We start from the raw sequence: 25,286 nt of genomic DNA, 5'->3' as shown, positions 1-25,286 counted from the left end.
TCACCATGGGGAGAAGTCCTGCGCTCTCCAGCTCTCTGTCATCATCTTCCAGAGTCATCCCCATCATTGGTCTGGTCCCCGTCAAAGTTTCCGCAGACCCCACACAGCTTCCCGGCATGGTCTTCGCTGACCATCACAGCCAGCTGCCCTTTGCCGCCAAGCCACACCTGGACCCCTGCCTTCTGATTAACGCTCACGGAGCCATCGGGATTCTTATATATGGACACAGACGCTGATAACTCAACTGGGAGAGACACATGGAGACCATTCACCTGGTGGTGGTAGGGGAAAACAGAGGTGAGGCTAGAGCCACAAAAATACTGGAGGGTTACCAGGATGGAGACTCCAAGGAAGACGACAAGTTCAAGGAGCAAAAGCAGAGACGCAGGTGCCAAAAGAGACAAAGATATGGATGGAGGCACTGTATGGAGAGAGACATACATAAGCTAGCTGGTGATCTGGACAGATGATTAAAAGGACAGATGGGTTGACAGAGAGATGGGTCAATGGATAAGTAAGGATGCACAAAACATTCCAAGGGCAGCTGGGGTGGGGAGGAGCACTTTGTACCAGACAGATAAACACACAATCCAACCCCAGCATCATCCTTTCTGGTTCTGCTTTTCAAAATAAAAAAACATTTGTTTGTGTTCTGTAAGTTACTGGTTCCCTAACAAAAGCAACTTCATGCCTTATTTTTTCAGTGCTGATGTCTAAAGACAATTAATGACCTAGAAAGTATCATAATCATGTGAGAAAATTACTGTTTCTCTGTCATAAGCTGTGGACTCAGTAACCTTGGGAATCATATGAGCTTTTTCCTTTAAATAACTGTTGTTTATTTTCATTGATGAGTTAATCCTTCTTGAGCTAGACTTCCTAGAGAACCTTCTTTGAAATAAAAGTTCTTTTTTTCTAAATGATTTCTGTCTGAGTCTTCCTCTGCCAGTTGATTGGAAAGATAGATAGATATTATCTGGATGGATGGATGGATGGATGGATGAATGGATAGATGGGTGGATGGATGGATGGACGATGGGTGGGTGGATGCATGGATGGATGGATGGATGGACAGGTGGGTGGATGCATGGATGGATGGATTTGTGGGTGAATGGATGGATGGATGGATTTGTGGGTGGATGGATGGATGGATGATGGGTAGGTGGATGCATGGATGGATGGATGGACGGACTGGTGGGTGGATGGATGGATTGGTGGTGGATGGGTGGATGTGTGGTCGGATTGTTGGGTGGATGGACAGCAGGAAAGAAGGAATAGTGGAAGGGAAAATGGAGGGAAGGAGAGGGGGAAAGGGGAAACAGAGGTAGAAGAATAGATGGCTGGAAGGAAGGAAAGAGAGATAGATGTAGCGAAGGATAGTTGGAGGGGTGGATGCAAAGTTTCACCAGGCCTCAAGCTTTGGAAGTAAAAGACCTGGGTCTGAATCATCTGTGTCACTCAGCGCATGGTCTGCTGTTGTAGTGGGAACAGAGCTGAATGTATTCACAAAAACAACCTTTTCCTGGGAATCCTCTTTGGGTGGCCAGGCCCCATTCTGGGTACTGGGGACAAAGTGACAATTAAGATGGACAGGACCACTGCCCACTTGAGTATTATATTCTAGGGATGGTGAAAGGCAACAAACACAAACAAATAATGGATGACTTCAGAGAGTGAGAAGTGTCTTGAAGGAAATCAAAGAGAGCGATAGCATGGAGACTGGGATGGAGAGGAGGAACTTCTGTAGGTGGTCAGGAAAGGCCTTTCTGAAGAAGCAGTGCTGGAACCGAGACCTGGAGGACAGGAAGGTGTCAACTCAGACCACCTGGGAGAAGAGCCTTGCAGCAGTGGGGACAGCACACGTGAAGGCCCGAGGTGGGGACAAGCCTGGTTTGCTGAAAGGCCAGCCTGGCCTATCATTAGTATAGCTAACAGAGGACGGAGTTACTGGAAACGGGGTTGGAGGCCAGCAGGAGTCAGATCACACAAAGCCTCATCCTTAGGCCAAGGAAGGGAGGTGGCTTGAGTTTGGAATGCTGCTCTAGGAAGCCACCGTAGAGTTTTCCATCTGATCTGATCCCCAGTTCTAGAGCATCTGCCAGCTCTGTAGAGAACTGTTTCTCTCGATAGAGGGGCAAGGGGAGGTCAAGAGAAAGTGTGTTAACCTGAATTATGGATCAAGGAGATGGCTTGAGAAAAGGAATGAGTGGTCCAGATTACCCGAAAGAGAGAATGCAAGCCTCCCTGTTTCCAGCAGGGCTGTGTCTCGGCCCATCTCCATGCGCTGGTGGGGGGATGCAGACCATCCACTGAGGGGGGTGTGTGTGGAGCACCAGCTGTCTCTCTCCACTGAACCCAGAAGACCCCAGGGGATGTCTCTGCAATCAATAAACAGGTCCTAAAAATAGGGACATGCTCCTCTAGGAACTTCAGTGTGGACTGACGTCCGTGTTTGGGTCTGGCACTCTCCCATGCGGGCCATGAATGACTGGACCGTAAGTCAGCCATCGGTCCTCAGTTTGGCCAAACAGATTCTGCGTCAGAAATCTGGAATGGGGGTGGTGAGAACCATGGGGTTTGGCAAATGCAAATGTACATGAGAGGAAGTCAAGGGACAAAGGGAGGGGGCACCAGGGCTGGAACAGACTCTTGGAGGCAGACAATGATAGGCCGAGGGGGTCCCAAAGAGAAAGCTGAGGGACAGGAAGAGGGAAGGATCAGTGGCCCAGCATTATCAGAGTCCAGGAGAAGTTCCTACTGAACACTGCACTTGGACATGATCGTGGCCCCTTGTATCCACAGTTATCCCCAGCACTGTGTTCCCACCAGCATGGCTGGGAACTGAGCCTGGTGCTGGTGGGTTCAAAGCCTGGAGCTCTCCCAGGCACTGTCTGAATGCCTTGAATGAATGATTTCACCTTCTTGGGCCCCTGTTTATCCTCTGTGTAAAATGGAGATAATAGTCCCTGTCTTTGTGGGGAACCACAAAGAATGAAACTGATTTGATGAATATCAAGTCCAAAAGATAGAGGTACAAATCCAGATAATACCGCCAGGGCACCTGGATCCAGCTACGCCTGAGGCTCTACCCCTGGATTTTCTAGTTCTGGGGGGCCAAGAAGTTCCTTTTTGCTCAAGGCAATCTGAATTCGGGTTTCTGTTGCTTATAACCAAAAGAGTTTAGATTGACACTATGACCAAAACGACTAATTGACTTGAGCGTGTTTTCGCTCCTCAAGAACTCAGCCGGAACAGAGAGACTAAGTTTGAAATACTGAGACAAATACCAATCCAGAGACTAAACTACAGAGATCTGGATAAAGAAAGCACAAGGCAGATGGGCAGCCAGTATTGTAGGGGCACGGCAGCAGGAAGGACAAAAGCCCAGGGGAGACGTGCCCCCATGCCCAGGCTTACCCACACTCCGTTCTCTGAGCTCAGAATCACCAGCCCATCCTTGAAGAAGATGTGAACCTGGTTCACAGGTCCAATTTTGCCTTGGCAGGCCTGGACAACAGCCACCACACGGAACCAGGGAATGGTGTCTGGTAACCCTGGGCAGCGGGAAGACAGTTCGTAGATGCCCTGGGAGTGGAAAGCTCCATGGGACCCATCGAAGGTGGTGAGGTTGGCATCCACAGAGAGGGAACAGAGACCCTGGGGGGCCCAGCAGTTCTGGGCCCCAGCCCGGACCTCACAGACCCGGTCTGGCCCACAGCTGGCTGCCTTGCACGTCAGGCTGGTGCTTGGGGAGCAGGAACAGTGCTGGCGGCAGTCTGAGCTCAGCAGTGAGGAGTTCACCTGTGCACAGAGAGAGGGGCCAGGTGGCCGGGGTGTGGCAGATGGCGTCCATGGCCACAATCTCCCAAACCCTCTGCATCTGCATAGAGTGACTTGGCACCAACTTCCACTGAACCATGGTGTTTACTTCCCCTTTCCCCAGGAATCTGGGTTCACCTTAATGCCATGCTTGGCTTGTTATAAGGCAGCAGAAGCAACATCGCCCCAGGTTCAAGGTTGGACCTCATGGGACCACACAGCTTTTTCTCCTTCTCTTTCTCCCTCCCTCCCTCCCTCCCTCCCTTCTTCTCTCTCTCTTTCTTGGAACCCTGCCCATAAGAACAAGCGTGGGCTAGCCTGCTGGAGGATGAGACTCCACGGAACAGAGACAATGATCCCAGCTGTCACATTGTATGCCAGGCAGCACTCAGCGGACCCGCCGCAGGGCTAGAGATGTATGAGTGAGCCCCCGAACAGCGGAGGAACCACCCAGCTGAGTCTAGCCCAAAGAGCAGACTCCCAGAATCATGACCTCAACAAATAGTTGTTTTAAGCCACTATGTTTTGGGGTAGTTTGTAACCCAGTAAAAGCCAACTGATACCAGGTAGGACAGAGAGCCCAGAGTCTTGACACCCACAGCCCAGACCATGGGGCCCCGGGAACCCAACTCTGGGAAATAATTTTTTTCTCTGACTGGCTGCTCTCTCTTCACTGCATTCTCAAGTTCATCCTCATCTCCCAGATCCTTAACTGCTACTTTGCTCAGGGCGCAGTCCTTAGACCTTTTCCTTCTCCCTCTGTGTTCACTACCTGGTGATCTCATCAAATCTAATCAAAAAGCAGCGTCTGATCCTCATTTGGACTCTGGCTCAGGGGGGTGGGTGATTGTCCTAGAGGACATTATTGGGACCACCGATGAAATTCAAATGGAATCTTTATAGTATTGATTCAGTGTTCATTTCCCAATTTTGAAATTAATCACATCATAATCATGTAAATGAATTTCTTTATTCTTAGGAAATGCTAAAGCACTAAGGGGTAAAGGGGCACTATGTCAGCATCACTCTCAAATAGTACATAAAAAATGTGCATATATACTTATATAGAGAGGATGATAAAGCAAACGTGTCGGGGCACCTGGGTGGCTCAGTCAGTTAAACATCTGCCTTTGGCTCAGGTCATGATTTCAGTGTCCTGGAATCGAGTCCCATATTGGGCTCCCTGCTTAGCAGGGAGTCTACTTCTCCCTCTCCTTCTGCCCCTCTGCCCCCTTGCTCGTTCTCTCTCTCTCTCTCAGATAAATAAATAAAATCTTAAAAAAAAAAAGCAAACTTGTCGAAAGGTCAACAAGAACCTAAAGGAAAGGTATACAGGAGTTCTTTGTATGATTCTTGCACGTTTCCTTAAGTTTGAATTCTTTAAAAATAAAAGTCTGAATAGAGAACCCGGAAATTAACCCTCAACTCTGTGGTCAACTAATCTTTGACAAAGCAGGAAAGAATGTCCAGTGGAAAAAAAGACAGTCTCTTCAACAAATGGTGTTAGGAAAACTGGACAGCTACATGCAGAAGAATGAAACTGGATCATTTCCTTATACCATACACAAAAATAGACTCAAAGTGGACAAAAGACCTAAATATGAGACAGGAATCCATCAAAATCCTAGAGGAGAACACAGGCAGCAACCTCTTCAACCTTGGCCACAACAACTTCTTGCTAGACATGTCTCCAAAGGCAAGGGACACAAAGGCAAAAATGAACTATTGGGACTTCATCAAGATAAAAAGCTTTTGCACAACAAAGGAAACAGTCGACAAAACCAAAAGACAACCGAGAGAATGGGAGAAGATATTTGCAAATGATCTATTAGATGAAGGGCTAGTATCCAAAATCTATAAAGAACTTATCAAACAACACCCAAAGAACAAATAATCCAATTAAGAAATGGGTAGAAGACATGAACAGACATTTCTCCAAAGAAGACATCCAAATGGCCAGCAGACACATGAAAAAATGCTCAACATCACTCGGCATCAGGGAAATACAAATCAAAACCTTAATGAGATACCACCCCACACCAATCAGAATGGCTAAAATTAACAAGTCAGGAAACGACAGATGTTGGTGAGGATGCGGAGAAAGGGGAACCCTCCTACACTGTTGGTGGGAATGCAAGATGGTGCAGCCACTCTGGAAAACAGTATGGAGGTTCCTCAAAAAGTTGAAAATTGGGCTACCCTATGACCCAGCAATTGCACTACTGGGTATTTATCCCAAAGATACAAATGTAGTAATCCAAAGGGGTGCTTGCACCCCAATGTTTATAGCAGCAATGTCCACAATAGCCAAATGATGGAAAGAGCCCAGATGTCCATCAACAGATGAATGGATAAAGATGTGTATACACACACACACACATACACACACACACACACACACACACACACAATGGAATATTACACAGCCATCAAAAAATGAAATCTTGCCATTTGCTACAACGTGGCTGGAACTAGAGGGTTTTATGCTAAGCGAAATAAGTTAATCAGAGAAAGACACAATTATCATATGATCGCACTCGTATGTGGAATTTAAGAAACAAAACAGAGGATCATCGGGGAAGAGAGGAAAGAATGAAACAAGATGAAACCAGAGAGGGAGATACTTAATCATAGGAGACTCTTAACCATAGGAAACACACTGAGGGTTGCTGGAGGGGAGGGGGGTGGAGGGATGGGGTAACTGGGTGAGGGACATGAGGGAGGGCATGTGCTGTAATGAGCACTGGGTATTATGTAAGACTGAGGAATCACAGACCTGTACTCCTGAAACAAATAATACATTATATGTTAATTTAAAAAATAAAATTGAAGTCTGAAAACATTAAAGGAAATGCATGAATGGAACAAAAGAGCTAAATACCATCTCTATACAGATGGCTTGCTCATCTGTATCTCTAGCCCAGACTTCTCTGGTGAATGCCAGACTCATAAATCCAAGAAACCTTCTAGCACAGGCAGAGTGGTCAGGGCTGGGATGGGGGGAGCACTGGGGGAATACCTAACCCAGCCTAGGGGATCAGGGAGAGCTTCTTGTAGGCAGTGACCCCCCAGAGGAAGGAGAAGTTTGGCATTTCCTTCCCCGGAAGTCTTGCACTTCCAGGTCTTCTAGCCTAGCTTTCTGACATTAATAAAATGATGTGGATAAATGAGGATAGAATGTGGTCATTCATCTTTCCTTTACTTGATAAATATGCTTCTGAGCAGGTAGGATGCCTAGTCATTCAGGGGTGGGTCCGGGCTGCTGGGGTGTGAATCCCAGCATCACCACTTGCTGGGTCAGTTCTGGGCTGACTTCTCCTTGTCACAGTGGTGCCCGTCTCACAGGGTTGTTATGATCACTAAATGAATGAACACCTGTAACAAACTTGGGGCATCGCAAGAGCACAGAAAACATCAAGCACAAAAATAAATCCAATTCACTTTCAATCTCCATCGGGAGACAATTGCCAAGTTCACCACCTACTGTGCTACTGTAAATTGCTGGTATTTTTACTGTATGATGGAGACAGAGGGTGAGGCCCAGTGCCCAGCGGGTGCCCTTCAGGCACAATGGCACCCAATCCTCAGACACCTATAGTGCCAGGATGATGATTAACCCCATAAAGAAAATGAGGCTCAGAGAGGGGACTGTAGGAGGCCAAATAATGGTCCCCCAAATATATCCACCCCCAATTCCTGGAACTAGTCAATGTTACCTTATACAGAAAAAGGGTGTTTGCAGATGTGATGAATTAGGGATCTTGAGATGGAGAGCCTGTCCTGGATTATCCGGGTACAACTTAAATGCATTCACGTGTATCCTTACAAGAGGGAGGCATAGGGAGGTCTTATGACACACACACAGGAGGAGGGGAAATGTGACACAGGAGGAGGGGAAATGTGACCCAGAAGCAGAAATCGGAGGTGGCCACAAGCCAAGGAATGCCTGCAGCCACCAAAAACTGGGACGGAGAGCAGGGCAAGGAGTGGATTCTCCCCTGGAGCCTCTGAAGAGTGTGCCATCCTGCCTACACCTCGATTTTGCCCCAGGAACCCTGATTTCCGACACCGGCCTTCAGAACTCTGGAAAAATAGATTTCTCTGGTGTGAAGCCACCAAGTTTGAGGTCGTTTGTCTCCGCAGCCTCAGGAAACTCATACCAGGACTTTACGGGCAGAGTCCCCGAGCTGGGAAATGGAGGTGTCCCCTCTGTCCCCATCCTTGAAGAGGTCGGTAAAGAAGCCCCAAGTCTCCCTCGAACTCCTCCACCCTCCCTGCCCGCCGCCAGCCCGCCCTCACCGGCAAGTATTGGCCGTTATGGGCGCAGCCACAGTTCTGTACGGGGACGCAGGTGCCATGCGAGAGCAGGAAGCGGTCGTCACACTCACAGCCCTCGAAGCAGCGGCTGGTGCAGCCCGTGAGGCCCGAGAGGGCGGCGCAGGAGCCCTGGCAGGAGCGCATGCAGGTGGAGTAGTGGCTGTGGGCGGGGCACTGGAGGGCTGCAGAGGGAGGAGGCGGGGCGGGTCAGGCCTGCGCCCCGACACTGACCCTGGCCTCCCAGCACACCAGGATCTCGATTGGCAGTGCTGCGGATGCCAGCTAGGAAGACAGCCTCCCTGTGGAGCTCATGTCAGTGGGACCGATAGTGACGGCTCAGTGTGGTCAGGGCTGCACCGGGGAAGCAGAGGCAGAGGGGTCCAGGGCCAGGATGGGGGCACAAACAGGGAGTTGTAAGGACCCAGGGGAAGCCTCCACGGTGAGGCCCTGGGCTCTGGCTGAGCAATTGGCAGGTGGCGTGCCTGCCCCAAGATGAGGACTGGGATCAGGGAATGGGGTAAATGCTGATGTCATATGGGAACACAGCAGGTGTGAGGGACCCCAGGACACCCAAGGGCAAGTGTCCAGGAAGCTGCTGGACCCTCGAGACTGGCAGTCAGGAGAGAGATTGGGGCTGAAGACAGATAGTGTCCACTGTCAGCACTGAGGACAAATCAAGAGCCATGAGGGGTGGATAATGGCTCTGGACATAGGTGCTGTCCTGAGGAGAACGAACAAGACATGGCCCTACCCTGGGAGTGTGAAAGAAACATACCCCTAACTGGGGGGATCGGAGAGGTACAGTCCCGGCCTGGGGATCTGAGGGGATATGGTCCCATCCCGGGCGGTCCAGATGAGCCAGACTCAGGCTTTCTCATGTGAGCTGCGGACCTGCCTGACTAGCCCTCCCAGGTCCCCACAGAAAGGGCTCAGGATGAGCCTTGAGGAAGAACTGTGTCTGTGATTTCAGGACAGTGGGCCCCTGAAAGGAGTCTGAGAAGGACCAATCAGGGGGAAGGAGGGAGGCCAGCAGGGTGTGCTGCTGGAGAAGCTGGGTTGCGTGGGCGGGGGGCCTTCCAGAGGGAGGGACTGCTCCTGAGATGTAGACGGGACAGGAGCAGGTCAGGGGTTGTCCCTGAGCCAGGTCTGGAGTCTTCCAAGGGCCCTCCCGGACACTCACGGCAGAAGCTGTCTGTCCTCCAGGACTTCACAGTCCCACCGACCGCCTGGCAGCCCGCTGTGTAGGTTGCCAGGCTGCGGCAGAGGAAGGTGGTGTTGCCTTTGTGGAAACACAGGTCGTACACGCATTGGCGGAAGTACTCAGAGGGGTTCAGCACCGCGTGGCAGGCTGCAAAAGGGCCCTGGGGGTCCCGGATCTGACCGCAGGCCTGGTTGCTCTCATAAGGTGCCGTCTCCTGGGCCAAGCACACGGGGCAGCCGCTGGCCCCACAGCCCTCGCCACAGCCCTGGGAGGAGCTGGGGGCCCGCCACGTGGCCCCAAAGGCATCCACGCTGGGGGCCTCGGCGCCGCTGGGCAGGACAAGGTCGTCGGTCCAGTTGCCGTTGAAGTTCCCACAGAGGCCACAGACCCGGCCACGGAAGGGGCTGGGGATGGATATGAGGACATGGGCATCGCCATCAAAGAGAAGCCGCAGTGCTTTGGTGGTCTGCAGAATCACATTCCGGCCCTCGGCAGTCACTCGCACGCGACCCACAGCCACAGGCAGGGCCACAGCCTTGTCGTCCATGGTGACCTGGGTGGAAAGGCCAGGGCGGTCAGGGACTCACAGAACCACAGGTGAGGCAGTCCCCTCAGACTCCTGGGGTGGAGCTATGTCCCTCGCAGCCCTTTGGGGTCAGACCATGTCCCTCAGACTGCCCGAGGGTGGGACTGTGTCCCATTCAGACCCTCAGATCTCTGTCCCCCTCGCTCGCCTTGGGGCGGGGTCACAGCTCCCTCAGAACCCTCAGGGTGGGCCCTATCCCACTCAGCTCCCCAGGGTAAGGCCACGTCCACTCACCTTTGGCCCCCGAGCCAGTCTCACAACCTGGCTAGCCACAGTCACCACCAGCTGTTGGAGATTGCCGGTGGCATCCTTCTCAAGTATGATACTGAAGTCCTCGTCCTCAGGCTGTGGGTGGCAGACTTTGGCCAGGACATAGGAGCAGGAACCGTGCAGGTCATAGACACGCCCATCGAGGGTAATGTAGTGGAGGCCCCCACTGGCCACGCAGCGGCCACAGCCTGTAGGGTGGCAGGCCTGGACTCCATCCTCTACTCGGCACTCCTCGTAGGGCCTGCAGGCCGGGCCCTCCTGGCAAGTGACTTGGCCGCCCGGCCCACACTCACAGCGCTGCTCACACTCAGGGCCTGGGTAGAAGGACTCGCCTAGCGGGTAGTAGCGGCCCTCGTGGAGGCAACCACACTGGCCCACAGGCACACAGGTGTCGCCGCTGAGCACGAAGCCGGCATCACAGACGCAGCCCTCCCGGCAGCTCTGCACGCAGCCCTCAGGCGCAGAGAGGCTCGGGCAGCTTACAGGGCAGGAGTCCCCGCAGAGCTTGTAGTGGCTGTTGGCAGGGCACAGGAGAGCTGTGGGGACCGAGAGGGAATGAGCCAGGCGGGTGCAAGGGAGCAGCACAGGGGAGGCACAGAGCAGGAGAACCTGCCCAGGTGAGTGTGAATGGGGTGTGGGGACAAAAGTATCTGTGTCTCCAAGAGGAAGCCACCTGAGTCTACCCGGCCGGCGGATGTCTGACCTGGAGCCTCTGACAAGGTTGGTGTCAGCCTGATTCTGACCATGTGTATCTGATTGGATGAAGCTGACAGGATAAATTTGACCAAGGCAATGTGTCTGAGGGGAACTGCCCTGGATGATCCCACCATGAGCCTGTATATATCTACCTGGGGCTACGTCAGGGTCATGATTCTACCTGGGGGTCTCTGCCCAAGTGCTAACCAGGAGAGTCCCTGTCTGAGGTTATCAGACTAATTCTATCTGACCTTGTGTATTTCAGTGTTTGAAACAGTGTAGGTGCATGGGACTAACTCTCTAGGTCTCTTTCACCAGAGGTATCTGAGAGAATCTACCTGACCAGGTGTATCTTGCTGTGTAGCTTTCGCAGGCTCAACCACCCCAGTCTATCTAAGTGGGATATCAACACATGAATCCCTGAGAGGATACTGGACCTGGGGTTTCTGACCAGGTGTATCTGAGTCTCTCCCATTGGAGTAGGTGACCTGGTGCATTTCAGTGTGTGAATGCCAACGTGGTTTTCTGGACAGGAGCTATCTGGCTCAGGGGAGGCAAGGTGGTGCCTAACCCCATGATGGAGGAGAAACTCTTGTCTTAGAGCCGCGAAAAGGGAGAGGAAGGGAGACCCCCATTATGTGGACCAGGCATGCATCAGTACTCACGACAGAAGTCCGGCCGCCTCCACTCGCCGAGCTGGGCCCCCGCGGCCTGGCAGACTGTCACGTAGGCCGCCACGGCAGGGCAGAGGCCTCCGGGATGGCCCTGGGCCTGGCAGGCGTCCAGCAAGCAGGCCTGGAAGTACTGCTCCGGTGGCACAAGGCCGTGGCAGGGCGCCAGCGGGCCGTCGGCGGCGGAGATCACGCCACAGGCGTCCCGGCCGGCGAAGGCCCCCTGCTGCTCGGTTGTGCACTGCGGTGGGCACGGCCCGGGCACGCACTCCCCGCAGCCCGCCTCGCCGCCCACCCGCCAGCCGGCGGGGTTCCCGCCCACAGCCTTCAGGTCGTCGGCGGGGTCCTGGTTGTAGTTCCCGCACAGGCCACAGAGGGCGCCCGCGTACGGCGCCGGCACGCGCAGGCGCACGAAGCTGTTCCCGTCGAAAGCCAGAGAGAGCCCGGCGGCCGCGGTCACGACCACGTCGGCGCCGCTCACGTACGCGCGCAGGCGCGAGTCCAGCTGGTAGGGCAGCGCTACGAGCTTACGGTCCACCTGCGGGCACGGGGTAGGGGTGGGGGCAATGAACGGTGCGGGTACAGGTTCGAATTTTGACTCCGCTACCCACGCGGGTGGGGAGGAGGGGAGGGGAGGGGAGGGGAGGGGAGGGTGGATCCATGAGCCTGTGATCTACCCTTTGTAATAATAATAATGATAGCAGCAGTAGTAGTAATAACGAGCATCTATAGACACGATGCCGCTGCTTCCTCACACTACCCTCTGAAGCAGGTACTTTCCTTAGACCCATTTTATAGTGGAATAAACTAAGGCCAAACTAGAGGAATTATCTAAGAAACGGGGAAGCCTCTGCTCCAAGCCCTCCTGCTCCAAGGCCTATACTCCGAACCCCTGCATCATGCCCCGCTAACCTGTGAAAGGTAATCAGGGGAATGGCAAACTCCTAACTGTCCCAGACAACCCCAGGGCTGGTATGTGCTCCCGTCTGGCTCCGGGCTCCTCACCTGCAGCTGACGGGGCCATTGGGCACTGAGGGTCAGGCTGTGTTTGTAGATGTGCAGGGTAACACTGCGAGTGTAGCTGACCGCCTGGCTGCCCCGGTGCTCATTGACTACAGTGACGGTGAAGTTCTCAGCCCCCGTGGGCAGTGCATTGCAGGGCGTGCTCAGCAGGTACTCGCAATTGCCTTGGAAGTCGAATCGGTGCCCATCCAGGGTGATGTAATGGGGGTCACCCCAGGCCTGACACTCCGCTGTGCTGACAGGCTCGCAGCCATGCTGGCCCGAGGGCAGCAGGGCACATTGTTCACCTAGCCCGCACTTGGCAGGCTTGCAGACCAGCGAGCCACCCCCAGGCCCGCAGCGGCACCTCTGGGAGCAGGTGGCATCAGCCCAGAACTCGCTGCCAGCTTCGTGGTACGTGCCGTTGGCCCAGCAGCCACAGCCACCATCCAGGGGAACACAGCGGTCGGCACTCCACACGAAGCCCGAGTCACACTGGCAGCCCTCGGCACAGGGGCCGTCACATGGCTTTGGCGTCGTGGGGGGCGCAGGGGACGGGCAGCTGTCCGGGCAGGCTGGGCCACAGAGCTCGTAGTGGCTCTTCTCGGGGCAGGAGATCTCTGTGGGTGTACCGAGGAGTGGTAGGGAGAGAAAGAGAGGGAATGGTGTCAGGGGGGTAGGGTCAGAGGATTGGGAGGAGACAGAGACAGAGGGACAGACAGAGGGACTGAGGGAAACAGCAAGAGACACTGATAGCGAAGGGGACACAGAGGAAGACCCAAACAGAGAGAGAATGAGAAATGGAGAGGCAGAGAGACAAAGGGAGACACAGAGATAAGTGCCAAGAGACGGAGAGACAAAAACAGAGACCGAGAGAGCAAGAAACAAACAGAACGACTCAGAAAGACCCAAGAAAGACCCATCCAATCTGGCAGAGACAGGACCCCTCCCCTTACCCCGAGCTCCTGCTCTGCTCCCCAACACTCACCACAGCCAGCCTGCTCCCTCCAGTCCTTAATGACAATCCCTGCGGCCTGGCAGGCGGCAGCATAGGCAGCCAGAGCCTGGCAAAGGATGTCGTGGGCCCCACCGCCTAGGCAGACATCCAGAACGCAGCCCTTGAAGAAGCTGTCGGGGTCCACGTGGGCATGGCAGGCAGCAAAGGGGCCTCCCGCGCCAGGGGCCAGGGGTCCACAGAAGCCAGGGCCCTTGTACTCCTCCACCCGGTCCTCAGGGCATGTTGGACAGTTCCCCTGACATTCATCCCAGCACAGCGGGTCCCAGCCTGGAGCGCGCCAGCTGCCGCCCCAGACAGGTATGGAGGGAGCCAGCGTGCCGTTGGGGAAGGCTCGGTCGTTGCTGCTGTCACGGTCCATGTTCCCGCAGAGCCCAAATACCTCGCCATGATAGCTACTAGGCAGCGTCACCTCCACTCGCCAATCCCAGTCATAGCTGACCTGAAGCCCAAAGTCCGTTACCAGCAGCGCTTTTGACGCGCCCTGGGTCACCGAAATCCGGCCCCCGGCCACAGAGACAGGCAGCGCTGTCAGCACACCGTTCACCTGGGGGGAGAGGAAGGAGGCAAACAGAGCTCACTCGAGGTGCGGAGGCTCCAGCTCTGGCCCCCTGCCTCCCTCCCTCATCCTGCCATGGCTGGCAGGTGCCAAGGCCTCCCTTACGACTGACTGATGGTTGTAGGTCATTTGACAAGCATTGCGGACATTGCTGAAGTCCAGGCCCTGGAGAATGAAGCCTCAGTCTACTGCTTTTTCTGGGTCTCTTGCTCTCCATCTCCCTCCCTTCCTCTCCTCTCTCTCTCTCTCTCTCTCTGTTCTCTCTCCCTCTGTCTACATCTGGACTTATTTCTCTATATCTAGGCTTATCTCTCTCTCTTTCTCTCTCTCTCTCTGGGTCTTTCTCTGTGACTCTCTCACTCAGTGATTCCCTCCCTCCCTCCTCCTCTCCTATGCATCTCTGTGTGTCTGGACATCTCTTCGAGTCACTCAACATTTATCTAGTGCCTACCCTGTTGCATACTTCTCTCTCCCCCTGTGGACTACCATTCATCTGCAACCATGGACAGGAAGGGTGGCCCATCTCCCCCCAGCCCTCGCCCCTCTCCCCATCTCCCTGAATTTCACTCCAGTTGGAGGCTTTGGGCCTCTAATTTATTCCCTCACAAACATTCACGGGCTCTCAGCCGGATCCCCGTTTCACAGATAAGGAAATCGAGGCCCACCAGAAGTCACTCGCCCAACATCACGCAGCTCACAAGGAGTCTGGATTCGAACCCAGGTCTCTAAAAAGGCAAGTGCTGAAGTCCTACATCAAGCCCTTAGCAAAGGGCCGGGCTCGTTTAATTTGCAACAGAGAGGTGAGGATTGCTGTAACTATTGTTTTGCTGTCCTTTTGTTTCAGGCCTCTGCCAAGACAGAGCCTTCAGCTCCTAACCGAGGCTGGCAGGACCCCTCGCCCCCACCAGGGGGCTCCAGGGGTCATGCTGCCGGACTCCAGGGGTCATGCTGCCGGACTTACCCGGACTTTGCCGATCTCGCCTTTGTGGATGGAGATATTGAAGCCGAGGGCAGACACGGTGACGAGCCTCACATAGGACACAGCAGGGTTGCCCCGGTTCTCATTCTTGGTGGTGACGGTGAAGGGGGTCAGGCCCTGGGAGCTGCCTGCTCCCTGGGAGCCAGCTGCTGCCAGCACGTAGTTGCACGTGCCTTGGAAGTCGAAGTCCCAGCCATCGAAGGAGTGGTAGTGTGGGTCGCCCCATAGCCAGCATGTGGCCTCATAGTTGGGCACACACACAGCCTGGCCAGCCTTCTCCTGGCAGGTCTCCTGTGGCCGACACGTCACACCGTGGCATGGGTCTGGAGACAGGGAGAAAGGACATTCTGGGGCTGCCCAGCCAAAGGACAGCTGCTCCCCAACATCTGCCCCAGTCTGTCCCCCAGGCTACTGTACTGGTGGCTGAGGATGGATATCAGGGGCCTCCCAGCTGAGACCCACGCCGGGCTGTTTGCTGCCTGAGACCTTGCAGCCAAGACCCAGACTGTAAGGTCCTTACATTGGAACCCAGCCCCAAGGGGTCCCGTTATCTGCGATGCCAGCCCTGAGGGCATCCATGAGAGGGCATCCACAGCCCCAGGGTTTTCTGTGTTCCAGACCTGGGCCCCCATTTCCCCATGTGCCTGAGCTGTCAGCCTTCTGGGGGCCACCCCCTCTGAGACTCCGTCCTGGAGGTTTCTGTGCTAAACCAAGGTGCTAGAGGAACTTTCTGGTGAGAACGTAACCCCAGAGGCCCCAGTGTTTGAGATCCCGACCTGGGATTCCCTGTATCTCGTCATGGCCTGGGGACCCCTCTGTGTAAGACTGTGCCTCCCTTGGGTGGCTGCCTCTGAGACCCTGGCCTTGGGGGATCTCATTTCTAAAGCCCCGTCTCTGAGGGTCTCTTTGTCTAAAACTCCGTCCCTAGGGCCACTGTATCTGTGACCTATTTTTGAACCCCTGTGCCTAAGACTCCAGCCTTAAAACTTCCTCCGCACCACCACCCCCCCCCCCGCCCATTTTCAGTGTATCGCCTCTCAGTTCCAGATCCACCAATAGAGGGCTTTGTCGGGAGAAAGCGCTGGAGGGTCGAGGGAGGGGGAGCAGCTTCCGGCTGGGATTCACGGTGCTCTGCTCTCCTTGCCTGCAGGGGACGCACTCAGCCAGTCCATGGCCCCAGCTGGCCTGGAGAGTCACTTAGGCTCTGGCCCACAGCTTCCCACTGAGTTTTGGGAATTTTGCGAGCACCCCACCAGGATCTTCCTGCCTGCCCGCTCCAGCCTGCACAACCTCTAAGCCAGTAGGCTCCGGCTGCATCTTCCAGTGACATCTGTCTCTCGGCCTCCCTCCCTTCCCTGGGTGCCCTGCTTTAGCTTTAGGGGCGGGGGCTGCTCCTGACATCTGCTTTTCTTTTGTTCATTCATGTTCTTCTTACCCCCTCAGTACTTGATTACAAGTAAATTCTGTAGATTAAACTCTGCATTGAAGCTACTCTGTGGTTTCTGTCTCCTGATCCAACTCTGACTGCTATGCCCCCGACCCCTGGGAGTCCCCGTGAGCCTGCCCAGCAGCACTGAGGGCCTCCGTCAGTTTTGGAGGTCCCATTCCCTTGTCTTGGGGAATAAGGAATTATGCTCTGCCCTTCACCCTAAGAAACCAGTCCTGGGGGGTGGCTCTGTCACTTAGACTTAATCGGGGAGGGGGGGTCCCATGTCTGAGACTGTTTCCCTATAAATCCTGATCCTCCTCTTGAAGAGGGCCCTGTATTGAAGACCCCAGCCTTGGTGGGGTCTCTGCCCAAGACCCCTACCTTGAAGGGGAGATGGTGTTAGAAGCCCCGAGCCTAATCCTGCATACCAGTGGTCAGCGAACATTGGCACAGCCAGCTGCCTGTTTTTTTACAAATATCAGAGTTTCGTTGGAGCCTCAGCTCCTCACTTACGTAGCCTACGGCTGATTTCATGCCACGATGGCAGAGTTGGGTAGTTATGTCTGAGACTCTAAGGCCTTGCAAGTTTAAGTATTTACCATCTGGCCCTGTAGGAGAAAAGGTTGCCTGTCCTTGCTTTATGCCGAGGGTCTCTGACACTTGCCCCAGGAAACCTAGCCCTGGGGGTCCTCACAGCCTGGATTCTACCATAAGCGTCCCTGCCTCCCAGCCTGGAGGCCCTCTGCCCCTGGCCCTGGAAATCCCAGCCCAGGGGGCCCCAGGTGGAGACCTCAGTCCTTCGTCCTCTGTGCCTCCCACTGTGAAAATCAGGGTTTCCACCACCCTCCGCTCCGGGGTCCTCGTCCTCCGTTCCCAGGGCCCTGCGCCCGGCCCCAGCCCAGCACCTTTGGTGATGCAGCTCAGGACGCCTCCCGAGGGCTTGCACCCCTGTCCTGGCTTGCAGCTGTGGGCCTGGCACACCACACCTTGCCCGGCGTGGCACACACACTGCTGCTGGCAGTTGTCGACGAGCATCGTCTGGTTCGGCTGTGGGGACAGAGGGCGACGGCCATCAGGGCGGGAGCTGACACCAGCACCTCCAGTGTTCCGGGGCCAGAGGGTCCAGAGAACACGAAAAGGGCATCTTTCAGCAAGGCGGCCCCTTGTCTGTGAACCTAAGGCACCGCATGGCCTTGGGATCCAATTCATTCATTCTTTCATTCATTCACTCGTTCATTTTTCCAAAATGCCCACTCAATGTCTGCTGTATATGAGAAGCGTTGTGACATACCAATTAAGAGCAAAAGCTCTGTAATGAGCACTGGGTATTATATAAGACTGATGAATCCCTGACCTCTACCTCTGAAACCAATAATACATTATATGTTAATTAATTAAATTTAAATTTAAAAAAAAAAAAAGAGCAAAGGCTCTGGAGCAAACTGCCTGGGTCTGAAGCCTGTTTCTGCTATTTCCAAACTGTATCACTCTGTGCGAATTACTTAACCTCAGGGAGCCTGGGTGGCTCAGTTGGTTAAGTGTCTGCCTTTGGCTCATGTCATGACCCCAGGGTCCTGGGATTGAGTCCTTCCTCGAGCTCCCTGCTCAGCAGGGAGTCTGCTTCTCCCTCTCCTGCTCCCCTTGCTTGTGCGCTCGGGCTCGCTCTCTCTCTCAAATAAATAAATAAAATCTTTAAAAAAATTACTTAACCTCTTGATGACTCAATTTCCTCATCTATAAGCTGCTGATAATAATAGCACCTACCTGTGGTAGTATAACTTACTTAGTAATACATATGAAGTATAGGGGAAAGGAAAAGGGAGTTTCTAAAAAAGTAATCCAGGCTGGAGAGGAAACAAGGTGGGAGAAAATGTGGTTATCACCAAAGTTGTGTGATGGGTCCATGGGGATTTATTTCACTGTTCTCTTGACTTTTGCATGTTTGAAAATTTTTGTAATAAAAAGTTCGTCTCTATGTATAACGCACCTAAACTGTGCACGTGGCACTGAAAGCTGTAACTGGTACGAGGTAAGCACCGTCTACCTATTTGCTTTTGTTATCACTTTTTTTTTTTAAAGATTTTATTTATTTGACACAGAGAGAGAGATAGAGAGAGAGCATGAGCAGGGGGAGCGGCAGGCAGGCAGAGGGAGAGGGAGAAGCAGGCGTCCCGCCGAGCAGGGAGCCCGATGCGGGGCTCGATCCCAGGGCCCTGAGACCATGACCTGAGCTGAAGGCAGACGCCTAACTGACTGGGCCACCCAGGCGCCCCTTGTTACCCCTTTCCTTTGTATGAGGAGAAGAGCAGAGAGGGCGCCTGCCCTCACAGAGCTCGTGGTCCTCTGAGGGAGACAGGCTTTAGACAAACACACAGGCAAATCAAAGAAAGAGGAGTAAGTGGGTTTGGGTGGGAGAGGCAAGCAGAGGGAGTTACCTGCTGTGTCAGAGAGACAGTCTAGACTTGGGGAGTCAGGGGAAGGTTTATAGTGGCAGGGCCCACGGCCCTATGGAGAAGGGTCTTCCCGCTGCCGTGGCGGAAGGTGGCCCAAGGGAGGCAGCAGGTGGGAGATGACAAAACGGAACCACAGTGGGGCCTTGGGGAGGGCAAGGGCTGGGTGGGAGAGACGTTCAGGGGGCCAAGTGGGCCGGCTGTGGGGAGATGGGCAGTGGAACGGGGTCCCGCACCAGGCCCCGAGCTCTGCCCGCCGTGACCGGGTTCCTACCTCATAGTAGACACCGTTGTGGTAGCAGCCACATTGCTGGATGGGCACACAGGCCTGGCCGCCACTGAGGAAGCCAGGGTCGCACTGGCAGCCCTCGGCACAGCTCTCTGGGCAGTGGGGGGGGGCACTGAGTGCCGAGCAGCCCAGGGAGCAGGTGTCTGCGCAGAGCTCGTAGTGGCTGTTGGCGGGGCACTCCATCGCTGCAAAGAGGGAGGGTTGGTCAGAGCCCCCTCCCAGGGGCTCTGCGGAAGGGGCTGCAGTGTCTGCCCCTTCTGTGCCTCAGTCTCCCCTCCCTCTGCCCCTCAGTCCCCCCCGCCCTCCTCTGCCCCTGACTCACGACAGAATGACTCAGTCCTCCAGGGACCAATGTTGCCTCCGGCTGCCTGGCAAGCACTCACATAGGCTTGGATGTTGCTGCAGAGGATGCTCTCGTTCCCGCCACCCAGGCAAAGATCAAAGACACAATTTTCTAAGGGACCCTGGGGATCAACCAGCTTGTGGCAGGCGGCCAGAGACCCGGTGGGGCTGGTGAGGAGCCCACAGAACTTCCCCTGCTTGTACTTCTCCTCCAGCTCAGGGGGGCACTCGAGGCTCGGGCTGCAATCCTCCCCGGGCTTGCAGGTGGGCGGTGGCAGACACGGGGAGCCGGGCACCGCCTCCTCCCAGGAGTTACCAAACTCGTTTGAGCTGCCTGCCTGTGAGCCGTCTGGCTTCTGGAAGTCATCCTTGGCGTCGCCGTTGTAGTTCCCGCAAAGGCCACGCAGCTGCTGGTGGTAGTTGCCTGGGACGGTGACCCGCACGTTGTACGTGAGGTCGTAGGCCACACGCAGGCCGAAGTCAGTGTTGATTATGATGTCCGAGCCGTGCCGGGAGGCGCGGACCTGGCCCTGGGCCAGCACCACGGGCAGCCTCATGTCCACACCATTCACCTGGGAGGTAGGAGATGCCACGCATCAGACGGCGCACTTTGGGAGGGCAGACCCTCGTTCGAGCCCCTGCCTGACGCTGGAGATCCACGTGACCTCCTAGTCTCTGGGCCTTAGTTCCCGCCTTTGTAAAATGGGCATAATCATTGGGTCTTGCAAGTGGGTTGAATGGTGGTCCCCAAAGGATATGTCTGCCCAAAACCCCTGAATGTGACCTTATTTGGAATAAGAGTCCTTACAGACCTACTTAGGGTCGTGATCTCAAGATCATCCTGGATTCGGGTGGGCCCTCTGCCCCGTGATGAGTTTCCTCGTATAATGATGAGAGCCAGAAAAGGAGACAGAGAGAAGAAAAGAGGCCATGTGAAGACAAAGACAGCGGGGGAAGCCTGGGTGGCACAGTCGGCTGAGCGACTGACTCTTGTTTCAGCTCCGGTCGTGAGATCAAGCCCTGCGTCAGGCTCTGGGCTCAGCGTGGAGTCTGCTTGAGAGTCTCTCTCCCTCTCCCTCTGCCCCTCCTGCTCGTGCATTCTCTCTGTCTCTCTAAAATAAATAAAATCTTAAAAAAAAAAAAAAAAAAGACAAGACTGGGATGGGAGTGTTGTGGCCGTGAGCCAAGGAACACCTGGAAAACACCAGAGTTCTCTGGAAGAGGCGAGGAAGGAGCCTCCGCGGGAGCTTTCGGAAGGAGGGTGGCTCTCGCCAACACCTTGAGTTTGGACTTCTGGCCTCCACGTGGTGAGAAAACAAATTTCTGTTGTTTTAGGCCACCATGTGTGTGGTCACTTGTGCCGGCCCGGCGGCCACAGAAAGCTGATACAGGGCCTCGATGGAGTAACAAGCTTCCCAGCCACCCTTCCTTCACCCCTTGCAGAGCGATAATGCAGAGACGGACTCCGGAGCCACTTGCTTGGGTTCCAACACAGCTCTGCCCCTTCCCCTTCCTGCGACTCTGCCCGTGAGGCACCGCTCTGTGTCTGTTTCCTCGCCTACCGAGTGGGATCCACATGGTTACTGTCAGGATTATTTAAATTGACATCTGGGAAGTGCTGAGAAATGTGTCTGGCACGGAATGGGTGTTCCGGGAGCATTTGCTAGCATCCTGAGCTCTGATTGGGAGTTTTTCTTTTGACAAGTAAGTGGGTGCTAAGGTTTTTCGCTTTAAGCATCGTGGGTGGAGCGTTAGGCTAATGGGAAATGAACTTCAAACCCCTGAGCCAAGAACCAGTGGTTTCAAGTGGAAGGCTACTGGACGTCCAACGAAGCCTTAGAAGCCCGCCCCTGATTAACACGCTCGCTCATCATTCCTGAATGCAGAGGCGCTGAGCGTCGGAGGAGAAGGCGGGAGGAAGACATGCTCCTCAAAACATAGTCACCTGCCATACTTCCCAAGCAGGGATCTCTGTGCCTCAGTTTCCTCATCTGTAAAGTGTGGGATATAATAGTTTCCACCTCATGGAGAAGCTGGTGGCTTCAGTGAGATGCAAATGACAAGAACACCAACCACACCTGTATTCAGAGCCAACTATATGTGAGGCGCTCTCCTAGGAGCGTAAGCAAGCATCTAACGCATGGCCGGTGCATAGTGACCCCTGAAGAAGTCGGCTCTTTATCAGTAAGCTCATCATCAATCCTGCCTGAGTGCAATGGTCATGTGCCTGCATTTTAGTGGGGTCCGTGGGGAGATCCTTCCACTTTCCACAGGAGACCAAATCCTTCTCAGAAAAGCACCATGGTGACCCAGGGTCCAGTGCGCTGTCTCCTGGCATGTCATCCTGGGTTCAAGTCGTGCCTTTGCTGGGGCACTTTGGGCCAGTGATGGGACCTCCCCCTCTAAAGAATAAAGCAAATCATGGTACTTCCAGCTGCAAGGATGAAATGATACTGTGAATGTGAAGTGTTTAGCGCCCCAAAAAATCAGAGGTCAGCCGTGTAAAAACCGGAGCTGCTGTTACCGTGGTTGTTATGGTTGGTGAGGGGTGATGGGGTCACCCCCAGATCGTCCTCTGTCCTTGAACCTTTCCCATCCCTGAACTTGCCCAGCCTCTGACTGCTTCATGTTGCTGGCCAGGGGACCAGGGAGGTGGCTGGGGCAGGGACCAAGTGCAGGGAAGGTGCAGGGAAAGGGAGGAGGGGGTGAGCAGAGATGTTCAGAGGGGATAGGCAGGAACAGGGAGAGGGGAGCCTGAGGAGCAGACAGAGGGGGAAACTGAGTCACGTGGGAGCAGGTCCCAGGTCCCCAAGGCCTCCTGACTCCCCGGCTCCCCACTCGGGGCTCTGACCGGCACCTCCCCCCACCTTGGGGACCCCGTGCCTCCCACATCCACTCAGAGCTCTGAGCCCCCTGCCTCTGGGCTGAGTGCTTTGTGTGTCCCACCCACAGAGCACCCTCTATCCCAGGCCCCCTCCCCTTCCTGTTCCGCTGCTGCTTCTCACCGTGACCTTCCACTGTTTCTGCTCCAGCCGCAGGGTGAAGTTAGCCACCTGGACGGTGATCACACTGACTTTCCCATTGCCCCAGGCCACGTTCTCCTGCAGGACACTAAACTGCTGTAGCCCAGGCCGGGTCTTGTAGGTCCGAGACAGCACGTACACACAGGTACCCATGAAGTCGAAGCGGCGGCCGTCAAAGGTGGTGTAATGGGGGTCTCCCAAGGCTTGGCAGGTGGCGGAGCCCATGACCACGCAGCCCAGGAGGCCACCGGACGGCTTGCAGGCCTCCTGCGGGCCACAGGCGGAGGGCTCGCAGGACACCAGGCCCCCCTCCTGGCACTGGCAAAGGGAATCACACCCAGGTCCAGGGTAGAAGGTCTGGCCTGGCGGGTGGTAGATGCCTTGGTATGCGCAGCCGCAGGAGGGCAGGGGCACGCAGGACTCACCACTGAGCGCGAAGCCCTCGTCACACATACAGCCCTCGTAGCAGTCAGAGCCACAGCCCCCGGGCACTGGGAGGTCCCCACAGGACAGCGGACAGCCACGGGAACATGCCTCGTAGTGGCTGTGGGGCGGGCAGCTCAGAGCTGTAGGGAAAGCAGCAGTGAGCTCGTGAGCATCAAGAATCTCCACTCCCAGGTGACGCACGCGCAGGCACACCCTCACTCACACACTCACATGTAAGCCATCCGGCGGCAAGGAGCCCCTCCGTTCAGTGGGGCCTGGGGCACAGATTACATCACAATTAATCTGGGCCTAATTAAGATTCTATTCCAATTTAACTGAAGTTTGTGGTTATCTGTAACGTCTTTAATGACATGTCTTTTTTTTTTTTTAAGATTTTATTGATTTGACAGAAAGAGACACAGCCAGAGAGGGAACACAAGCAGGGGGAGTGGGAGAGGGAGAAGCAGGCTTCCGGCCGAGCAGGAAGCCCGATGCGGGGCTCGATCCCAGGACCCTGGGATCATGACCTGAGCTGAAGGCAGACGCTTAACAACTGAGCCACCCAGGCACCCCTTTAATGACATGTCTTAAACATATAAGTGCATATACAGTGTGTGTGTGATCTGTGCAATGCATTTGTGAACACAGTGGTTTTAGCTTCTTCATTCTATAGCGATATAGTAGTAGGAGGAGTAATTCTGTAGTAAATTGAAATCTTTGGCCATGTGAAGAAGAGGAAAAAATAATTCCTGTTCCTCTCTCTGAACTCCAGTCACTCCAGATTATAAGACAGGCGGTTTCCTTGAAACAAAACGAAACAAAAACCCTAAGACTGAGCCTAGTAAAGCCTCTGTCTGTGCCGAGATAATAACCACGTGTGGCCATTTAAATCTAAGTTAATTGAAGTTCAATAAAATAGAAGATTTACTTCCTTGGTCACACTAGCCCATTTCAAGTGCTCAGTATGTGACTGGTGGTGACCACACAGGACAGCTCAGGGACAGAACATTGCCAACATCACCAAAGTTCCATTGGACGGTGCTGTTCTAGATCTTATAGCCAGCTTACAAGAGAATCCAGGGACAGAGGAACAAGTTAAATAACACTATGCAGAAGCAACTAGCCAAATCCAGAAAGTAGGAAATTCTGCAGGACAAATGACTTGATTTTTTTCCCCAATAAGCAATGGCCCAAACAAAATGGATAGAGGGGCAGAAATGAGATAAAACAAGTACAGCCAAATGTAGACTGTAGAATGTAGATGGTAAGTGTATGGGTATTCACTGTAAAATACTTTCAATTTTTCTATACATTTGAAAAATTTCATAATAATGTGTAGGGCAAAAAGGAAAGGGGCTATTGCAGGATGAAAATAATTGAAGCAAAATCAACCCAATGCTATGTGTGGATCTGGTCTGGATTCAGATTCAAACAAACTGGAAAAAAAAAAACCAACCACTATTTTTAGACAATTGGGGAAATTTGAACCTAGGTTGACTTTAGATGATGTCAGTGTTATTTTTGTTCCTAGTAACAACAGCATTGTGGTCATGTTTCTTAAAAGTTCTATCTGCTGGGGATGTTTACTGAAGTATTTATGGGAAAATTCATAGTTCTAGAATTTGCTTTAAAATATTTCAGCAAAATTGTGGCACCCAGGTGGCTCAGTCAGTTAAGCATCTGCCTTTGGCTCAGGTCACGATCCCAGGGTCCTGGGATCGAGCCCCGTGTCTAGCTCCCCGCTCACTGGGGAGTCTGCCTCTCCCTCTGCCCCTCCCCCCAACTCATGTGCTCTCTCTCTCTCTCAAATAAATAAAATCTTTAAAAAATAAAATATTTCAGCAAAATTAAAAAACAAACAAACAATAAAACCAAAGGGGTGTTGGAGGAACCAAGAATGGCACAATACCCACAGTCATCAAAGCTGGGGCTGGGGTAAGGCCCCACCCTAGGCCCCCCTCTGCCTGATGTCTGCATCCTCACAACCCAATCTTCTAGAACTGCCCCCAAGGGGTACAAAGGCAAGAGTAGTCTTAAGGAAATAAGAGATCCTCAGTTTCCACAAAGGCCACAGAATGAAGCAATTAATGGTACAAGTTCAGGAGCCAACCTGCCTGGATGCAGGTCATGGTGCCTTGCTATGTGACCTCAGGCAGATGATTTGATATCTCTGTGGTTCCAATTGCTCACTTTATAAAGTAGGAATAGGAAC

General features: G+C 53.9%; 1 protein-coding gene across 1 annotated transcript in view; it reads right to left on the bottom strand.

The window, feature by feature from the left end:
• FCGBP (Fc gamma binding protein) overlaps window positions 1-25,286 on the bottom strand; it is a 40,833-nt gene continuing 15,547 nt past the window's right edge. Inside the window, 14 exon segments of the mRNA XM_025854251.2 lie at window positions 1-50; window positions 53-272; window positions 3,418-3,801; window positions 8,119-8,318; window positions 9,317-9,890; window positions 10,158-10,729; window positions 11,555-12,098; window positions 12,566-13,182; window positions 13,551-14,124; window positions 15,098-15,438; window positions 17,450-17,591; window positions 19,269-19,468; window positions 19,606-20,197; window positions 22,631-23,214. Of these exon segments, the coding sequence (XP_025710036.2) occupies window positions 1-50; window positions 53-272; window positions 3,418-3,801; window positions 8,119-8,318; window positions 9,317-9,890; window positions 10,158-10,729; window positions 11,555-12,098; window positions 12,566-13,182; window positions 13,551-14,124; window positions 15,098-15,438; window positions 17,450-17,591; window positions 19,269-19,468; window positions 19,606-20,197; window positions 22,631-23,214 (5,594 nt within the window).

This window comes from Callorhinus ursinus, unplaced genomic scaffold, assembly GCF_003265705.2.
Source record: "Callorhinus ursinus isolate GAN/ISIS: 27379988/994484 unplaced genomic scaffold, GSC_fseal_2.0 scaffold61, whole genome shotgun sequence".
NCBI lineage: Eukaryota > Metazoa > Chordata > Mammalia > Carnivora > Otariidae > Callorhinus > Callorhinus ursinus.
This window is presented reverse-complemented; position numbering and strand designations above follow the sequence as displayed.